Source organism: Suricata suricatta, chromosome 12, assembly GCF_006229205.1.
Source record: "Suricata suricatta isolate VVHF042 chromosome 12, meerkat_22Aug2017_6uvM2_HiC, whole genome shotgun sequence".
Lineage (NCBI taxonomy): Eukaryota > Metazoa > Chordata > Mammalia > Carnivora > Herpestidae > Suricata > Suricata suricatta.
The window spans coordinates 24,195,983-24,217,419 of NC_043711.1; the positions used below are offsets into that span (position 1 = coordinate 24,195,983).

At 35.4% G+C, this 21,437-nt stretch overlaps 1 protein-coding gene across 4 annotated transcripts in view; it reads right to left on the reverse strand.

Moving 5' to 3' along the window:
* The window catches only part of TASOR (transcription activation suppressor), a 53,180-nt gene that overhangs the window by 23,251 nt on the left and 8,492 nt on the right, over positions 1–21,437 (reverse strand). For all 4 annotated transcript variants that reach the window (XM_029918254.1, XM_029918253.1, XM_029918256.1 and 1 more), the window contains exons 2-11: positions 21,091–21,236; positions 19,832–19,924; positions 19,097–19,169; positions 18,587–18,678; positions 18,005–18,139; positions 15,088–15,212; positions 13,066–13,097; positions 12,099–12,204; positions 11,212–11,315; positions 11,029–11,132 (exon numbers count right to left, since the gene is read on the reverse strand). In XM_029918254.1, the coding sequence (XP_029774114.1) occupies positions 11,029–11,132; positions 11,212–11,315; positions 12,099–12,204; positions 13,066–13,097; positions 15,088–15,212; positions 18,005–18,139; positions 18,587–18,678; positions 19,097–19,169; positions 19,832–19,924; positions 21,091–21,236 (1,010 nt within the window). The remainder of the gene's footprint in view (positions 1–11,028; positions 11,133–11,211; positions 11,316–12,098; positions 12,205–13,065; positions 13,098–15,087; positions 15,213–18,004; positions 18,140–18,586; positions 18,679–19,096; positions 19,170–19,831; positions 19,925–21,090; positions 21,237–21,437) is intronic.

Here is a 21,437-nt window from a genome sequence, read left to right on the forward strand (position 1 = left end):
GCTAAAATGTAAGGGCCAAACTAAAGACTTCAAATATCTTCTTCAGTATTCAAAAGGCATATTATTAGTTGCAAGGCAGTGTGTTGGATGCTGGGGGTATAAAACAAGTATAGCATAAACATTGCCCTTCTGTGAGTAATGGCTAATCTCAAATGAAATGTGCTGCTATATTCTAATTTTTTCACGTAATTAATGAACATATTTCACATCTAAGCAATCTGCCTTGCCAGAAATAACTTCAAAGATAAGCAACTCAAGAGCCTTGCAAGAGATTTATAATTGGGTAGAGAGAGTAACACAAGAAATACCAATAAGTAGTCAAGACAGAAAAGTTCTGGAAAAGATTTGTAAAACAACAGGAAGAGAAAAATTACAAATTTATTGTTGGAAGAGATACTGAGAGCATACTTAAGCTGGATTTTGAAGGATGGGAATATTGCCAAGAGCCTGAGATTATGGGAAAAACATTTCAATAGAGGCAACATGATGAATAAAAGCAGAGTTATAATTGATGAACCGTTTGCATACTTATGACTGGGAAAAATGTGATGACAGACTAGGACAAACATACAAATCAAGATCACTCGCTTGTTTGTAAAAAGACAAGAATGCCAGGTTAGCCAGGAATGCCCTCAAGAATACATCCTTTCGAACTGGAGTTCAAAAAACAACAAAAACTCAACAGCACTGTGCAGGAGGGGAAAGAAACCCTGTAAAGCAAAGAAACTTCAGGAGCTATTGTAATCATTCACAATACACTTTAAAGAAAAGTAGAAAAAGAACTAAGCAGGACAGTTGTGCACAAAGGAACTCTGGGCTCTGAAAGGAAGTGTGTGCTACCTAAATTTGTATTAAGCAATTCCAGTAAACAAAGTCTGTGTAAGAACCCATAATTTAGAAGACAAAAAGTAACTGCTATCAATTTACATTTAATAAAACAGTGGTTTAGGGGCACCTGGGTGGCTCAGTCGGTTAAGCGTCCGACTCTTGGTTTCAACTCAGGTGACTCAGGTCATGATCTCACAGCTTCATGAGTTCAAGCCCTGTCAGAGCCTGCTTGGGATTCTCTTCCCCTACCCGCTGTGCTTCCCTGACACATACTGTCTCTGTCTCAAAATAAATAAACTTTAAAAAAAGTTTTCAAATAAAAAATAAAAACACTGTTTGAAGAGCCAAAAGTAAGGTGGATAATGTACCTGGCAAACTTTTTGTCTCAGATTCAGTCACTTTAGTCCAAAAATGTTTTATACATCCTACATATCCCTTTTAACATTTTACCCAACTCCTGGTTTGTGAGAACAGAGGTTGGGAAAAGCATGATTAAGATTTTCATGTTTTGTGGTTACTAAGGAAAAATAGATTTTTAAATGTCTCACCCCATTCCAAATACAAGGTTTTTAAAAATTCCATTGGCGGTTTGGTGAGCAGGTGTGGAGGGACATCAGAAAAAAAATAATAATAATAATTAAAAAAAATAAAAATTCCATTGGCTCTGTGGCATGAAGACCCTGGTCTTCTAAGGGGCCTCAATGTCCCCAGAGTCTCATGGAGCACAGGGAATCTATCCCCAGAAATATATCACTTAGGCAGACAGAGGCCCTAACAGTAGTATTTTGGTCCTTTAGCTCCAAAAAAACACTTTAAATGCTACAGGAAAGCAAATACCTATTAACTAAGTGCTCCTACTGCCTCCATTACACCTTATTGTTTTCTTCCCCTCAGAAAACAATATGAACCCAGTCTGTCAATTTTTGTTACTCGATTCTACAATTTTGACTTTACATCTAAATATTACAGGTAACATGGTACAAAAACAAAAACGTGTTGGGCGTCTTGAGATCAAGAGCATGCGACTCTTGATCTCAAGGTTTCAAGTTGGAGCCCCAAGTTGGATGTGGAGATTACCTAAAAATAAAATCTTTAAAAACAAACAAACAAACAAACAAACAAACAAAAGTGTACTAAAAATATAAAACATCAAGCTTACAACCTAGGAGGAAATAAGTTACCGTAAGTGAGATTTAGCAGAAACAAGAGATTCAAACACCCAAGAGCTTCAAATTGGAATAACAGATGTAATATATAAAACAGGTATGAGATCCTTAAAGAAATAATTGGTAGAATTGAAAATATATTCACATAAAAATTGGTACACACATGTTCATGGCAGATTAATAACAGCCAAAGAATAGAAACAACTGACAAATTGTGGTATTATCCATACAACAAAATACTGTCAGACATAAAAAGGAATGAAGTACTGACACACATTACAACATGGATGAACCTTAAAAACATGCTGAGTGAAGGGCACTTGGGTGTCTCAGTCCCTTAAGCATATGACTTCAGCTCAGGTCATGATCTCACTGCTTGTGGGTTTGAGCCCCACATTGGGCTCTGTGCTGACAGCTCAGAGCCTGGAGCCTGCTTCAGATTCTGTATCTTCCTCTCTCTCTCTCCCTCCCCTGCTCACGCTCTCTCAAATAAACAAACATTAGAAAATGTTTTTCTTTTAAATTATGCTGAGTGTCTTTGCAAGGCACTGAAGGCCACATACTGCATGATTCAACCTATATAAAATGTCTGAACAGACAAATCTATAAAACAGAAGTAGATTCATGTTTACTAGGGACTGGAAGAGGAACAAATACAGAAGGTATGCTTCCTGGGTATGAGGTTTCTTTTCTTTTTAGGGTGCTAAAAATGTTCTGAAATGAGATAGCGGTGATGGTTACACAGCACTGTGAATCTACTAAAAATCACTGAAAAGGTGTACACTTAAAAATGATTAGGGATGGGACACCTGGGTGGATCAGTGGGATGAGCATCTGGCTCTTGATATAGGCTCAAGTTGTGACCTGGTGCTCTTGGATTGAGACCCATGTTGGGCTCCACACTGAGCATGGAGCCTGCTCAAGATTCTCTCTCCTTCTCTGTCTCTTCCCTGCTCGTGCACTCTTTCTCTCTCAAAATAAATAAATAAACTTCAGTCAGTAGAGCATCCAACTCTTGATTTTGGCTCCAGTCATGATTCCAGGGTTGCGGGACTAAGCCCCATGCTGGGCTCCATACTGAGTATGAAGCCTGCTTAAGACTCTCTCTCTGCCCTCTCCCTCATTTGCACTCTCTCTAAAAAATAATAAAATAACAAATAAAAATAAGAATGGCTAAAATGGTGAAGCTTATTTCAATAAACCTCCTGAATATCAGAATATAACCTCCACCTCCTCAGTAAGTTTTTCTAAAAAATATTAAGAAGTATCTGTTAAAAAAAAAAAAAAGACCAGGCAGATCTTAAAAATAAGCAAATAAAACTTTTAGAAATCAAAAATAGGTGAAATTAGAAACTCAATGAATAAATAGCAAACCAGACACAAATAAAGACAGAATTTGTAAACTAGAGGACTATGATGAAATTACTCAGAATGCAGCAGATAAACAAGTAGACATAAAACACAAGAGAAGTTCATAGACATCAAGAACATAGTGAAAAGAATTGATATAGGATGTTGTAGGTTCCTAGAAAAACTGTCTACAAAGAATGAAGGAGAAGTATAATCAGAAAAATGACTAATTATATTACAGAAATGCATCTATATGATGCAAATTATACCAAGGTGGATAAATAAGAAATCAATACCTAGATTGATTGTCAAAAGATTAACAAAACAACCAGGAAAAAGATGACAACCTACAAAGGAAAAATAATTAGGCTAAGAACTAACCTCTCAACAAAAATAGAAGCTGGAAGATACTGTAATATAGTCAAAGCACTAAGAGGAAATAGCTGTCAACCCAGAACTGTGTATTCAGGATCTAACAAAGAACACTTTTTTTTGGGCAATCTACAGAGGGCATGTTCAAAAATTGACCACAAAGTTGGTTTTAGATCAAGTATCAGTAAATTTCAAATAATCATCACCTGTTTTTAACAGAACTAAATGGGGAATAAAAAATAAAAGTATTCTTATATATTTTGAAATTTAAAAACAATCCTCTATATCATGTTATCAAAATAGAAATCATAATGGAAACTAAAAAATACTTAGAACTGAATGATAATGAAAATCCTACATATTGGGGAATGCAACTAAAGCAGTACTTGGAACTCAAAATTCACTGACCATTTTTCCAACTTAAGAAAGCAGAAATAAAATGAACCCCTCAAAAGTTGAAATTAATAGAACAGCTAAAATTAGGAAAAGAGTAAAACAAAGATAAGACAGAAGGTTAAAACCATAATTTGGTTAAGACTAATAAAACAGACAAACCTCTGGTGAAAGTAAGTAATAAGGGAAGACATAATGAAAATATTATCATGTAATAATGGTCATAGCAACTATTAATAAGAGACTATTTAAAAGACTGTCTCGCAAATAAACTCAAAAACATACACGAAATGGACAAATTCCTAAAAGACAAACAAACAAAACCATAATATATCCAAACTGACCCAAGAATAAACAGAAAACCTGCAAAGTTTAACTATTAAATTGAATCGGTACTTTAAAATCATCCATAAACAAAGGGAGTGCTAGCCAACATTCAAAGAACATACTAATCATATATACAAACATCTCTTGCAAAATTAGGAATACTACCCAACTCAATTATGAGAAGCTAGTATAAGTTTTAGGTTTTTATTTATTTGAGAGTGTATGTGCACGAGCGGGGAAGGGGCAGAAAGAAAGGGAGAGCGAGAATCTCTCTCTGTGGTGTCAGTGTAGAACTCAATGCAGGGCTCAATCTCACCATATCATGACCTGAGCCAAGATCAAGAGCTGGACATTTAACCAACTGAGCCACCCAAGTGCCCTGCTAGTAACTTTGATGTAAAAACTAGACAACAATAATAAAAAAGAAAGATTGCAGGTCAATCTAACTCATCATCATAGATTAAAAAAAATTGCTAAACAAAACATGCATTACAAACAAAACAAAAACAACAAAAAAAAGTGAAGGTGGTATTCTTAACTAGCAATATAAACTTAGTTTTACTTTTTATTAAAAAAAATTTTTTTAATGTTTATTTATTTTTGAGAGAGAGAGCACACAAGCATGGGAGGGACATAGAGAGAGGGAGTCACAGAATTGGAAGCAGGCTCCAGGCTCTGAGCTGTCAGCGCAGACCCCAATGCGGGGCTTAAACTCACGAAACGAGATCATGACCTGAGCTTCTGAAGTCAGACGCTGAACTAACTGAGCCACCAAGGCGTCCCTAAACTTAGTTTTAATTCTAGAAAAAGAGAAATATAATTCATCTTGTAAGTGTACAGGATAAATTCTATACATGGTAGTTAATTTTGTGTGTCAACTCGACTGGGCCACAGGGTGTCCAGATATTTGGTCAAACTATTCTGGCTGTTTCTGAGAATATTTATGGATGAGTTTAACACATAAGCTCTCCTGATTCTCTAGCTCGCTGACTGCAAATCTTAGAATTTTATGGGCTCCATAACTGTGTGAGCCAATTCTTTATAATAAATCTCTTTCTATATATGTACATCCTATTAGATCTGTTCCTCTGGAGTACCCTAATACACCTTGTTACCAACTTGATAAAAGCAAAAAAAAAAAAAAAAAAAAAGGCATAAAATAATTTCAAAACCCATAGTGGTTAGAAAAATAATGAAGGAAATTTTTAAACTGATAAATTTATCTATGAAAAGTCTACTGCAAACTTCCTAATGGTTCCTGTTAGACATGTTCTTTTTAAAATCAAAGACCAGAGAATGCCTCCAACTACCACTTTTATCAACACTGTACCAGAGATCCTAGATTACACAGTAATACTAATACAAGAAAGAGAAATACAAAGCTTAAAGACTAGAGAGGAAAACAAAAACAAAACCAATGCTGCTTCCAGATAATAAAATCTATATAGCAATTGCAAACAACGTACAAAAAGAGTTATTCAAATTTTATACACTGATCTAACATAAAATTAATATATAAATATCAATTACATTTATATATATACACAACAAATAGAAAATGTAGTGAAATGGAAAATACTGTTTATGATCACATCAAAAACAGTAAGATGGCTGGGAATAAGCTAAACAAAAAATAATCAAGACATGTACCCAGAAAATTATAAAATTCTACTAAAAGAATACCCTAGAGGAGTAAAGGGATAATCTTGTTTATGGATAAGACAGTATCACAACAGATTAATTTTCTCAAATTTCATCCATAGATTTAAAAAAAATCCCAATAGGGCTTAAAAGCAGATTCTAAAATTTTTTGCATAAAGCAAAGCTGAGGGGCAAAGTAGCTCACTCAGTTGAGCAACAAACTCCTGGTTTTAGCTCATGTCATGATCCCAGAGTCATGGGATCAAGCCCGTGTCGGCGCAGAGCCTGCTGAGGATTCTCTCTCTCTAGGGGTGCCTGGCTGACTCAGTTGGTTAAGCAACTGACTGTGGCTCAGGTCATGATCTCACTGCTTGTGGGTTTGAGCCCCGTGTCGGGCTCTGTGCTGACAGCTCAGAGCCGGGAACCTGCTTTAGAGTCTGTCTCCCTCTCTCTCTGCCCCTGCCCTGCTTGTTCTTAGCCTCTGTCTCTCAAAAGTAAATAAACGTTAAAAAAAAAAAAAAGATTCTAATATGAAAAAACATTAAAGAAAGAAAAAAGCAAAGCAGATACTTAAATATTTGAAAAAAAAAAAGCTACACCACAAACGGCAAAACACTCCACAAAATGATGAAAAAGGTAGGGCAGATGACTCTACTTCAAATTTTTCTTTTAAATGTTTATTTATTTTTAAGAGACTGAGACAGAGCATGAGACAGGAAGGGGTAGAGAGAGAGAGAGAGAGAGAGAGAGAGAGAGAGAGAGAGAGAGAGAGAGAGAGGGAGACACAGAATCTGAAGCAGGCTTCAGGCTCTGAGCTCTCTGGCACAGTGCCATGCGAGGCTTGAACCCACAAACCATGAGACCATGACCTGAGCTGAAGTCAGACGCTTAACCGACTGACCCACCCAGGCGCCCTGAGATGACTCTTCGTATCAAAGCTTCTCAGTGGAGAAATGGTTCAGGAACAATTTGCTATTCATATTGAGGAAAAAATGAAGTTGGAGTCCTATATTATATCACACAAAAAGCAAACAAAAAACCTATTTATTTACTTAATGACTTAGCCAAAGGCAAAATCTTAACACATTCATATTCTTACATACCCCTAGGATCTAGGGGTAAAGAAAGATTTCTTAAAGTCACAAACAGTGCTTAACATTCAGGCAGACAAATTTAATTACACTGAAGAACACTTATTCTTCAAAAAACATTGAGAATAAAGTAAAAAGGCAAGCATAGACTATAAAAAAATTTTTTTTAGCACACATAGCTCAGTATTAGTACCCAAAAATGTATTAAAAATTTCTCTAATTAATAAGAAACCACAAGCAGGGGTAAAATGTCTGTCTCAGGTCATGATCTCAAGGTTCGTGGGTTTTGGGCTCTGTGCTGACAGCCCAGAGCTTGGAGCCTGCTTTGGATTCTGTTGTTTCCTTCTCTCTCTGTCCCTCCCCTGCTCGCACTCTACCTCTCTCTCTCTCAAAACTAAACATTTAAAAAATGTTTAAAAATAAAATAAAATAGTAAAAAAATAATAGAAATAATAAGTATAAATAATAAATAAAAAAACACAAAACACTCAAAGGAAAAATAGGCAATTGAACATGGAAAGAAATTCATAAAAGGATGATCAACTCATTCATATTTCAGGAAAATACAGATATTTTATACTTACCATACTGGCAAGATTTTGCCACAGTCTAACACTACTAGTAGTCATGAATCTACAAGAACTTGCTGATAGTAAGGGATATAAACTGGTACAAATATTTAAAACAATGTTACATTATCTTATAAAGCTAGTCACGTGGAATTATGATTCAATAATTCTACTTAATTGATACTATATCTGGGGCACCTGGGTGGCTCAGTCAGTTAAGCGACAAGCTTCCGGCTTCGGCTCAGGTCAGATCTCACGGTTCGTGGGTTCGAGCCCCGCATCGGGCTCTGTGCTGACAGCTAGCTCAGAGCCCGGAGCCTGCTTCGGATTCTGTGTCTCCCTCTCTCTCTGACCCTCCCCTGCTCGTGCTGTCTCTGTTTCTCAAAAGTAAATAAAAAACATTAAAAAAATTTTTTAAAAGATAATGTATCGGGGTGCCTGGGTGGCTCAGTCAGTTGAGCGTCTGGCTTCGATTCAGGTCAGATCTCACGGTTCGTGGGTTCGAGCCCCGCGTCGGGCTCTGTGCTGACAGCTATCTCAGAGCCTAGAGCCTCCTTCGGATTCTGTGTCTCCCTCTCTCTCTGACCCTCCCCTGCTCACACTGTCTCTCTGTCTCCCAAAAATAAATAAAAAACATTAAAAACAATAATAAAATAAAAGATAATGTATCTAATATACTCGATATATACCCAAGAGAAAAAATTCTTGTACATGCCACACTGGGAGATATACAGGAAAATGTTCACATCAAAAATAACCTTCAAATTTAGTGACATCATCATTTTCCCTTCTATTGTTAGTTTTAAGAATTACTAACTTATCACCAACCAAAAGAAAGCTCAATATAATTTTACTTACATTGCAAATCTCCCTGTGAGAAAATAAAATTTCCTTAATTTCTCTGTGCTCTGCCAAAACGAGCCTTCTGATACATAAAAAAAGTAAATATAAAGATAGGGAATGTTTGCTTTCACTTCCCCCCAAAATATTTTACTCCTCACATACTTTATGAATGAGACCTATAGCTAATTATCTAAGTAACTGCTCTGATCCAAGAAGATAATTAAATTTCTCTTATCTCCCTGAGAGTGCCAAGTGAGTACAGAAGAGGAGCAAAAATGTACAGCACAGATTAGTTCCTATGTTAAGTTCCAGAGGGTTGTATGCATCTTGAAAAGATTTTATTTATTTATCACAGGGTTGGAGTTAATAGTCATCACATTTTCTAGGAGAACTTTCCAGAATGGGGAGGCAGTGGCCTCCTTCCCTTAATAAGCAAAGAAAAGTAATTTTTCCTCATCTCTTGCCTGCGGAATATCCAGCCACCTGCATAGGATAACAGACCTGTCTTTCCTTGGGATGCACTAAGGCTAAGGACAAGGGCAAAGGAAGGCCAATATATTTACTACTGTGAGGTATTCACTAAATCTATCTCTGATTCAGAACATTTGGTGTGTATATTCAAGATAAAATTAAGAACCCAACAGTCCCCAATGCACCTCCCATCTTCATTAGAACTATGAAGGAGCCATGGTTAAAATAATTCCCAATGAGGCTGGGAATTCCCAATAACGTTGCAGGAAAAGAGATAAGACCCTCTAAGACCTTATTCTATTTCTTAACTCTGCTCAAAACCAGTCCTCTCAGGATCTAAGATTACTTGTTCTGGTGAAGAATAAGATACTAGTATCTCCCTATCCTGAGTCTCACTATCAGATACAGTAATTTTCTGAAACTCTTTATTTTCAAGACTCTGAAATGCAAGAATTGAACAGATTTGGATAACCCAGTATCTCACCATATCCAAACCTACTATCCAAATTTTCACTTTCTGAACTCAGGAATTAAACAGATTTTCATGTGAGAAATAGTTTATTAGGCATGCAGAAAACAAGAAATGTAAACATAAGAGTATATTCCTATGTAGAGAATGTGTATCTGTCCACATGTGTGTGTTCTAAGATGCCCAGCCCAAAGATTTCGAGCTGGCTGGTAAAAAAATTGTTAGGTGTCCACCAATTCACAGGTGTATAAATTCTGCCTATAAATTCTGTACATAATTTAACTCGGCCACTCTAAACAATGGATTGGCTAAGCAAATATATATGCATACAACAAAATTCTACATAGCCATTAAAAATGCAGTTGCCAGTTCTGAAAATCTTTAAATACTAACCACCATTTGACTGCCTGGAAATAGAGGTTCAATAAAATGAGTAAAAAGAAGTTAACTGCTGAAAAGCGTTTATCCCATTGCCTACCTGTGCAAAAAACTTCCCCTATTGAAATGTCCCATCAACATTTACAAGTGAGCTCATCTATCTCAGGTTAACAGAAACCTTGGAATAACCCCTCTCCTCCGTAACCAACTCCTCTCCTTCAGCTGAACTGGACATAATAGCATATATTCATTTTCTGTTCCTTCCTAAACTCATCATAACTAATGCCCGATCTAATCCTTCTATCTAAACTAAGTAAAATCAGTACCTATTAAATTAGATACTATCTAATAAATAGCTCTTAAATAAGTCTCTTCTTTTACCATTCTTACCTCTCTCCTCCAACCCACTGCCACCCTCTAATGTAATGCTACATTCCTGCCTCATCTTGCCTCTTTATTCTCTAGAGTAACCAAATAAATTTCCAAAACACAAATCTGATCATGGTGCATACACAATCAAAAGCATATCCTGCACTTCCTTTCAAACCAACTGCTCTTAGGATCACATCCAAACTTCTAAACATTTGAACATTACCTACAAGACACTACAGGACATAGCCCCCCACCTCACACTTTTATAGCCTCATGTCCTACCACTTTCACCCAACTACTCTAGTGCTTCCTTTCTCTTTCAACCTCACCAAGCAACTGTTCTGATAATTCTTCAAATAGGGCACAGTCTCTACTGGAACAAACCCTATCTACCTGAGTAACTCCCATTTATCTCTTTATATAATCCAGAATAGTATCCTTATCTCATTCTTTACTGAATTAAACACCCTGCATAAGAAAATGGTATTCGATAAATACTTATTATCACCATCACAAAATACAATGAAGATGCTTCATGGAGAAAACTGGCTTGCAGAAAGTCTAGTGTCATGGCTTAAAAAAAAAAAAAAGACTACTAAAGGCCATAGTAAAACTGTTCACTAAATAGTATCAACAAAGGCAGAGACCCTATGGTACTTTGAGGCAAAAATGAAATACAGTGAAATATTAATATGATCACTTATTCAAATACTTATTTCTATGAAAGAATGAGGAACATTTTAAAACCTTTCACTCACAAGTTTTTCTTTCTCTAGTTTTTGTAGTAAACTCTCCATGTTACTTCCAATTCTTGTCTTTTCTACAACTTCATAAAGGCTGCAATACATTCCATTCTTCAAAACTGACATAAGAAAAAATACATAGTAAATATTCAAATCAAATCTGCTTCTTATATATTTTAATAAAATTAAATTATTTACCTTCACTTGGACCTAAGTATGTTTCCTTATAAAACAGTGCTGGAGGGATTTTCTGTTTCAGATGATCAATACTCATAACTGTTTCAACATCTAACTTTTCAGGACTGAAAGAAAATTGAAAAAATGTTTGCCTCACCTGAATTTTTAACTCTAGCAATGTTATCCCCTCCCCACCCACAACATACTATTAATATCATACTTGATTCTAAAGAGGATTTGATATGGAACGCCCAGATACACACACAAGTAGATAGAAAGCCTGGTAATACCATCAATCTTCCATTTCTAAGCCAGAAGCTAATCTTATACACCAATTTTACTAACCACAAAGGATAAAAGACTGTCCTTTTATTGAAGATAATTCGAGTATGAACTGTTAAAGTAATCTTCAAACATTTAATGTAGGCCCATAATGTTTACTGGGGTGGTAACAAAAGATCATTTTAGACCTTTCTATTCTAATATATGCTGCACAAGACTGAAAACAGTCAATAAATTTTAACTTACCTCACCACATCAAAGATGTTTCCCACAAAGAACTGATAACTTTTAAGTCTACCATGTTCAAATTCCAAAATGACAAATATATCTAATTAAAATAAGACTTTGAAAAATCACTTTTAAAATTTAAAATCATTGAGAAAAACTTTTATGCCATATATGTATACGACTATTTAGCCCAGTCTCAAACCAAGACAGAAACGCAGAGGGCCCATTATGCCAACTATGTTTCTCAAGTTATCAAATCAATTTTTTAGAACAAATCGACATTTATACTGAAGTTCTTTTGGACCTAAGTAAAATTTAAATATAAGAATAAAAAGCAAAAGAAGAAACTGTACTGAGTAACCCCTAATTGCTATTTTCTTGTAATGCAACATACTTACAGCTGGATAGGCAAAAAAGCACGAGTGGCTGACCGCAGAGAAATATAACACAAAAGCTTTCCTTTATTTAAAAGCTGTCCTTTCCACAAGGTGTAGTTAAATTTATCTAAATAAAAAGAATGATACAATTCAGTCACTGGAAGCCCAGAAGCAAATACATGTTTATTACAAATAAGGAGAAAACATCTATGACAACAAAAACCAAAAATCACACACACACAAAAACATCCAAGACATTGCTATTTATAACAGAGTTCAAATATTAGGATTTTTCCTATTAAAAGACATTTTTTTAACATTTATTTTTGAGAGACAGAGACAGACAGATCATGAGCTGGGGACGGGCAGAGAGAGAGGGACACACAGAATCAGAAGCAGGCTCCCCGCTCTGAGCTAGCTGTCAGCACAGAGCCTGACACGGGGCTCGAACCCGCAAGCTGCGAGATCATGATCCAGGCCGAAGTCAGACGCTCAACCAACTGAGCCACCCAGGCGCCCCTCAAATATTAGATTTTTGTTTCAGGTATCTTTTCCCCTACAGGATTATTCTAGCTGTAAAGAATTAACAAATTTGTCTAAATGTCCTCATATCAAACAGCTGAAGAGCAAAGACCAGGCATTTACTGCCTTCTTATTTCACCCCAAGGAGACTATATTACTATATTAAATCTGGTTAACTTCACAAACCCCACAGCATCTCCTAGCCTCTCTACTCACTTTCTTTTCATTGTGGAGAAACTGGATGACAGAAAATGTCAGTTTTGCTTTTAATCTCCTGTCTTCTAAAAGAGACCTTATGCTTGGATAACCAAATGTTGATGCTGTATCTAACATGCTCTCACCCCCTTTTTCCATACTTGGCAGATTTTTGTTCATTATAAAAATAAAGCAAAACACGAATTTTTTACTTTATGTATTTATTCTTTCAATTTATAAAACTAAAGGAAAAAAAATAAAAGACTCTTACCTGAGTTTCTATCTGCATTGAAACTGTTAGATCTACAAAGTTTTAAAAAGAAAAGAAAAACATTACTGACTGGTAACAACATTCAGGATCCTGACATAAGCACTATTTCTAATGGCATAATGTACAAGAAAATTAAGTCCTTCTTCAAAGTGGGAAGAACATATTAACTACTTACTACAACATTTAATACATCCAAGTCTACACGAAGAAAACAGTTACTTACGTGGCTCAAATTACCATATCTGTTCAAATTTGTGGGAGTTTTCCCCAAAAATAGTCATCAGGAGGAAAGAGTCCATTACAGTCTCTATGAATTACTTTATTTTGGTGATGAGAGTTGAAGAAATAGCCTCAATATATATTTAAATGCATTTATTCATCATTTAATAAATATTTACCAAGTTTCTATTACTTGCCAGGCACAGTTCTAGATAATAGGATTACCAGGATGAATAAAGCCCCTGCCTTCATAGAGTTTACAATCTCATGAAGATGCCAGGCAACAACCAAAAAGTAGTATATAGTTTACCAGATGATGGTTTTAAGTGCTATGGAGAAAAAAAGAAAGCAGTAGGGTATGGGTTTAAAATAAAAAATTATGAACGGCCTCACTGATAAGGTCACTTTCAAGGCGAGATCTGATAAAGGTGTTTAGTGTAAACACGTAGCTAACTGGGAAAAGAAGAACAGCAAATGCAGAGGCCCTGAGGCAGAAGGATTCATGGCAGCATTTGAGGTATAGCAAGGACGTTCAAACAATGCTCATTTAAAATGATATGGAGACCAAAAGATGGAATCAAAAAATTGGCAAAGAAAATGAACAGTTACAATTCCTGGAGGTATGACCTCATAATTATGAAGTGCTGGGTGTCTTTTAAAGATTACTGTTGAAAGGTCTTATTGTAAATATATCATGGAAATCATAAATACAGAGCCACAAGAAATGTGAAAACCTAAGGTGTCTGGATAACATAGGAATTGCTTCTTATGGTTATGGGAGGATGGTCACCAGGGCTATTTGCTGACACAAAAAAAGTGTGCTGGGTCTCAAACAACTTAAAAGAAGACAAGATGATTTGATCCGGAAAACCAATGAAAAGGCTGACCACAAAAAATGTGTTTCAAACCCATGTTCGTGGGTTTGAGCCCTGCGTCGGGCTCTGTGCTGATAGCTCTGAAGCAGGAGCCTGTTTTGGATTCTGTATCTCCCTCTCTCTCTGCCCCTCCCCTGCTCATGCTCTGTCTCTCTCTGGCTCTCAAAAATAAATTAATGTTAAAAAAAATAAATTAAAAAAATGTGTTTCATGATATGTGGCTCTTTAAAAACTATTTCTAGGGGCACCTGGATGTCTCAGTCGTTTAAGCGTCAGACTTCAGCTCAGGTCATGATCTCATGGTTTGTGGGTTTGAGCCCTGTGTCGGACTCTGTGCTGGCAGCTCAGAGCCTGGAACCTGCTTCAGATTCTGTGTCTTCCTCTCTCTCTGCCCCTCCCCCGCTCATACTCTGTCTCAGAAATGAATAGACATCAAAAAAAATTTTTTAAATAAACAAATAAAAGTTACACTTTACTCAACTATGTAAACCTTCAATATCAAGTAAAAAGGGCCAACTGGTGAGGTTTAAGTAAATTTTAGTTCCACATAAAGTACGTTATTCACACTGACCTTTCAAAAGTCATCATAAATACTCATACATCTAACTAGTTGCAAGGCAAGGTAAAAAAATGGCAAGAAAACAAAGTGTTCCTAGGATATGTAAAATAGTATTCTGAATGAAGTCTAAACCTCAAGTCTTGCTCTTGGGTGGCTCAGTTAGGTGTCCAAATCTTGATTTCAGCTCAGATTATGATCTCATGGTTCCTGAAATCAAGCCCTGCACTGGTCTCTGTGCTGACAGTGTGAAGCCTGCTTCAGATTCTCTCTAACTCTCTCTCTGCTCCTCCCCCACTCGCATGTAAACACACTCTCTCTCAAAAAATAATTTTTTTTAATTTAAGAAAAATAAAACTCCTGAGTCCTTACCTTGATGAAGGTACAAACTTTGGAGTTTGTATATCATCTTTGTAAGTAAAAGATACAACTGCATATGGACACACATGTCTTGGTCTTCGCCTGAGTTCAGCAAAGATATACTCATAAAAATAATACTAAAAATAAGAAAATGCAAAATTAACTTCTGTAAAAAGACAAAAAAAGTATATAGTAGAATCTTTAGTTGCCTGATTTTAGAGAAATATAACACCATTTAAATACCTCTAACAGAAACTATCTTTAAGCACTGTTTGTCAATTTATTTAAAATAATCTGCACTTTATATTCATTTTATGGGATAAAATATTCTGCTTCTATCTATCTACCTGAGATGCCAGAGCACTAATAGGTACTCAGAAAGCTTACTTTTTTAATTAATACTTTATTACCAAGTTGGTTTCCATATAACATCCAGTGCTCTTCCTCACAAGTGCCCCCCTCCTGACCATCACCCCCCTTCCCATTCCCCCCTCCCTCTTCAGCCCTCAGTTTGTGCTCAGCATTCAAAAATCTCTCATGATTTGCCTCACTCCCTCTCCCTAACACTTTCCCCCCCCTTTCCCATTCCCAAGGTCTCCTATTAGGTTTCTCCTGTTAGACCTATGAGGGACAACATATGGTATCTGTCCTTCTCTGCCTGACTTATTTCACTTAGCATGACTCCTCCCTAGGTCCATCCATTTTGCTACAAATGGCCAGATTTCATTTTTTTCTCATTGCCATGTAATATTCCATTGATATATTGTATTGATATATATAATATATACATAATACATATATACAATAATATAATATTGTATTGATACATATACCCACATCTTCTTGATCCATTCATCAGTTGATGGACATTTAGGCTGTTTCCAAAAAGCTTACTTCTGAAGAGCTGAGGGCTCAGTATGTGCAACAAATTTTCCCATAAAAATGTTACAAATGGACATTTAAAAGCTGCTCCAAGTCAGCCCAGAAAAGTCATTTCGATCCAAAAGGTAAAATGCTTAGAACACAATCTCAACCAAATCTAGTATTCTGTTCATTATTTTAAAAGAAAAATATATTCTTGGCTCCAACTGCAGACTAAGGCAGCAAAGAGGAGGTGGAAGAGATTATGAACACAGGTGACAAAGGTAGCTAATATCTTTCTACCACCTGCTTCTCCCCTTAACCTATTCACAACATTCATTAGGGCTTATTCACAACATTCATTAGGGCTTTGTGACTCACAGACTAGTGATTTTCATTAAAAAGAATGCCCTGGGGTATAAACAAAGCATTGTCCTTCAAAGTTTATTCCCTTGGAAAACTACTGATTTCAGTAACGTTGCTGCTCTAAAAATGCCTGGAGGGGCACCTGGGTGGCTCAGTTGGTTAAGTGTCTCTAAACTTTGGCTCACAAGGTTCCTGAGTTTGAGCCCCATGTCCAGCTCTGCCTGATGGTATACAGCCTGCTTAGGATTCTCTCTCTCTCTCTGCCTGCTCGCATGGGCACACAGGGCTCACCTCTCTCAAAAATTAACATTAAAAAAAGAAAGAAAAAGAAAAGTCTACTGCTACCTTCTCTAACAACTGTTCAGAAGGCAATAATCAACTAAGTCAGCCCAGACGTCTTTGGTGAATATAATTTTTGCTACAAGTCCCCAACAATATGTCTTGCACATTCAGAGTCTTCTAAAAGTCAACTGTACACTTCAATTAAAAAAAAAAAGTTTCAAGGGCACCTGGCTGGCTCAGTCAGTACATCGTGTGCCTTGATCTGGGGTTTGAGTTCAAGCCCCGTGTTGTGTGTAGAGAATAAGATTATTTAAAAAAAATTATAAAGCTTCACTCACAATTTTTTTTTTTTAAGGAGCTGGGTGTGAAGCCTGCTTAAGATTCTCTCCCTTGAGAATCCTTAGCCTCAGAGAATATGGCAGCAATGGCCAACACCATGATTTCACCTGGTGAAACATGAGGAAAGGACTTTGCTAACACTTGTTCCCAGACTCCTGGCCCAGGAAAACTGGACGATAAACTGTTGTTGTTTTAAGCCACTAAATTTGTGGTAATTTGTTATTCAGCAACAAAAAAATACAATGGAAAAAAAAAAAAGATTCTCTCCCTCTAACCCATGTGTGTGTACTCTTTCTCCCCCAAAAAAAATAATGACTAAAATTTGGTAAATATTATACTTTTAAGTACCTATAGTTTACTGTGTATCAATTATATCTGAATAAAGCTTGCATCTTAGAAAGATGTTAAAATAAAAAATATCAAATCAACAGTACAAAGTTACATGAATTAAGGTAATTCAAGGGGCTTCAACTTTATCTTGAAGAATGAGTAGTGTTTTATTAGACAGGAGATCTTTCTAGGCCAGGATCTAAGCCAATAGAAGCCTAAGCTTCAAAATGAAATTAGATGTGTCGAGAGCAGCAATCATAAAAAAAATACCAGGTTGGAAGGAAGAACTAGACTAAGGAATCTATTACTCTGTTAAGTCTGGGAAGCCACAAGACTTCTGTTTCTGGTGGTCTTGAAAACAAAGAACAAACAGTAGTGAGAGACACTAGAGTCTGGTAATGTTATATGGCAACCAGAGGTTAGACTGGTGTGGTGGTAGAAGGTACTGAAAATGAGACATTTTAAAGGATTTGATGAGGGGCGCCTGGGTGGCTCAGTCGGTTAAGCCTCTGACTTCGGCTCAGGTCAGATCTCACGTTCATGGGTTCGAGCCCCCCATCAGGCTCTGTGCTGACAGGTAGCTCAGAGCCTGGAGCCTGCTTCCAGTTCTGTGTCTCCTTCTCTCTCTGCCCCTCCCCCTCTCATGCTCTGTCTCTCTCTGTATCAAAAATAAATAAAACATTAAAAAAATAAAGAATTTGATGATAAACAGATATGAAGTCATAACACTGAAATGAAGCCAGGCACTTACCTGAGTAAGTTCATAGGCTCTGTAAGCCAAAAGTGATGTAACTCTATTGGCATTCTTTGACACATGACACTCATGTTTTGGCGTTGGATCCAAAGCACTTTTATTTAATATAGATTCCAAACTTTTTATTTTACCCTAAAATAAAGAAAACCTTTTAAGTCCACCTAACTTAATTATTGACTATATAACATTAGAAAATACCTCTTTGAATATAGATCACCTATGACAACAGTTTTTTCCTCTAATACCTGGTAACACTCAATACTTTTTACCAATATTAAAGCAGTAAAAAGGAGTTAACCATGAAAAAAAAGTGCTATTTGAATTTAATAACAAGGAAATAAAAATTTTATGCACAACACTGTTTATTAACCTAAATGACATTACCAATGTATTACCCTCTTCATTCTTTTTTTGGAAAGAAAATCAAATAGATCAAAGATGGTAAATCACTCTCCAAAACATCTTTATATACTAAACAAAGCAAGCAACAATTTTAATTTAACCAAATTCCTACTAAAGACAGAGCCAACTAAAATCCAATTCAAATGTTGTCCTTAATACATGAAATGTTAAAATTACCTTCATTATTTTAAAAATAACAACATCGCCCACTGCCCCAGCTTCCAAAGGGTTAGCTTGTAATAAATCAGCATACCTAGAAAGATAGATACCTAGTAAAGAGGGAAAAATTAAAGAATTTAAATAAAGGCACAAATACTAAAAAGAAAATCCATTTACCCTAATGATAAGAGATAAAAAGTATGACACCTTAAAAAAAAATGTAATGACAGTAAAGATATTAAACCAAAGCAAAACAAACAGAAAAAACACAAAACAAAAAAATCCTAATTTCTCAAAATCACCAGCATTGAGTTAAAAAAAAAAAAAACTTGATCAATTTGAAATATGCAAATCAAAAACAAAGGGTAAAACTAGTTTTACCCTGCATAACCCAAAACTATCCTCCTTTTTCTGAGTACATGACAAAGCAAACATTAATTTAACTATAAGGACTGCAGCAAAATTAAATAATATATGTTTAAGTGGCAACTTAACAGTAAATAAATTAAAAAAAAAAAAAAAGATTACCCATGGAAGGATTGCCAAGAATTGTTATTTTGGACTGGCCCACCTGTAATCCTTTTTCACATATGCTTTGCACCTAAATAAACAAAACACTTCATGTTGTAATCATAATATATTAAAAACATGAAAAGATAATTTATAAACTGTTTTAAATAAAATCCAAACTCCTGTGTAAGTTCTACATTATAGAAATTTTATATACATGACAATTTATGACTAAATATCAATGTGAAACTGGCTTATGTTTCCAACATAACCATGGCAGATATCCATTTGTGTATACTGGGTGGGACAGAAAATCAGCATTCATGACACTCACATATACAAACATCCCCTTTCAGAGAGAACTAGAGCGGGCAAAATATTTAAAGAAAAAGTAACTCTACCTACACATCATTAATTAAAGGAGATACACCAAGCTCCCAATACATATACCCAAGAATACATAAGATAATCTACTTTAATAAAGAGAAAATTATTATCAAGCACATCCTAGGCAAAGAAAATAGTTTTTGGTCAGAGAAAACATAAGCACATTTGAAAAACAAATTACACGACAATGAAATATCCCTTCCTACTAAATAATTTCTTTCACATATGTATCCATTTACATATATCATTTATAGTAAAATATAAGACATTAGTTTATAAGTATCAAGTGTATTGTTCACACTGCAAAATTAGTAACTTACAGTGGAAACATTTTCAAATTGTTTTTTATAAAATGAGTTTACTCACCTGATATCGATCAACCATAAGAAATGCATAGGATTCTGAAAGTTCTTTATCTAAACGACCATCAAACTTCAGTTCTCTTCGCTTTTCTGTGAACTAAATGAAATAAAATCTGTAACAACTCCCTAGCATGTGATTATGTCTTTCAAGCTAATTACTTCAGAAATTTTATTTCTAAGAAATCCCAAATGTAACCAAGGTAGAAATGGTCTTTTCTCTCCCTGTAATTTCTGTGTTTCAATTAATTTTTACCCTATTATAACTAGCTCTTTATACCTTGAAATAATCAAATAAACATCTAATATCTATCAATTTTAACTAAATGTCTACTAAAATTTTACCACTTTCCAACTCTCCCACAGATTTTTAAGTTCATGTTTTAGTTACCTTTGGATTTCTCATTTTACATAACATAGTACACTGCATACAGTAAGTGATTTAATAAATCTCTGTGGAATGACCAACTTCTGGACTATAAACTCAATCAGGACAAGGAAAAATGTTTCAGTTCTTTATAACTATATTCTTAATGCCAAGTACATAAGATGTGCTCCATATATACTTCCTGGATAAGAGTGATGTCCTCTAAGTATAACTGAACTGCAAGTCACCCAAACTGCTTTCACTTTTAGGTAAAAGCAAATGGATATACATTCAAAATATGGAACACATATCTAAAAAATTTATATTCAATATTCAGGCCATTACTGATATTCAGTAATTAAAGAATTATTAGGCAAAATTTTCATATAAAATTAATAAATAACCCCTATCACACCATAAAATCACATCAAACTAGCAAGGTTTTAATTTTCTCAAGGGGCCAGTAAATTCAGGGATTCCTTCAAAGTTCAATTCTGATAGCCCTTGGTTAACCAACTTACAAAAGTACAAAATTAATATATTTCATGTGCATTAGAAAGCAATGAACACAAAGTATTTCTAAACATCTCACTTGTATTACTGCAGAATTCCTCACTCTGCCTTTTCCTAAAAACATTTCTAATCTGCACATGAAACTGAAACTTATTATCTTACATACTTAACTGTTCCCCTTTATATACATTTTTTTTTTTTTTAGTTTTATTTATTGGGCACCTGCAAAGCTCAAACTCAAGAACTGTGAGATCATAAACTGAGCTGAAGTCAGACATTTAAACTGAATAAGCCACTCAGGTGCCTCCAAAACCAGCATTTTTAAAGAAAAGAAACATAAAACTTCCAGGCAACTATTCTTATAATAAGTACCATTTAAAACCTACCTCCTTTTCCAAAAGTTCATTATGTATCAAGCAAGCACGTTTGTAGTTAAAATTTGTTACTGAGGTTGGTTCAAGGTAAGATGAATGCAGAATATTTAGAACATCTTCAAATTCTCGAGAGCCTGGAGTTAATGGCTGAAAAAGTGCTAAAACAAATAAAAAAACATTAATTTTGAGATTATTCCTTCTTAAATGTAGTTTCTTAAGCTTTTGTGGGTTTAATACAACTCTTAAGTAAGGTTAAAAAAAGGCATCATGGCTATCTGATTTTGTGACATTCAAAAGAAACTTATTAACTGAAGGAAAATAAAAAGCAATTGCCTACATTGATCAGTTCCTTCAGCAAT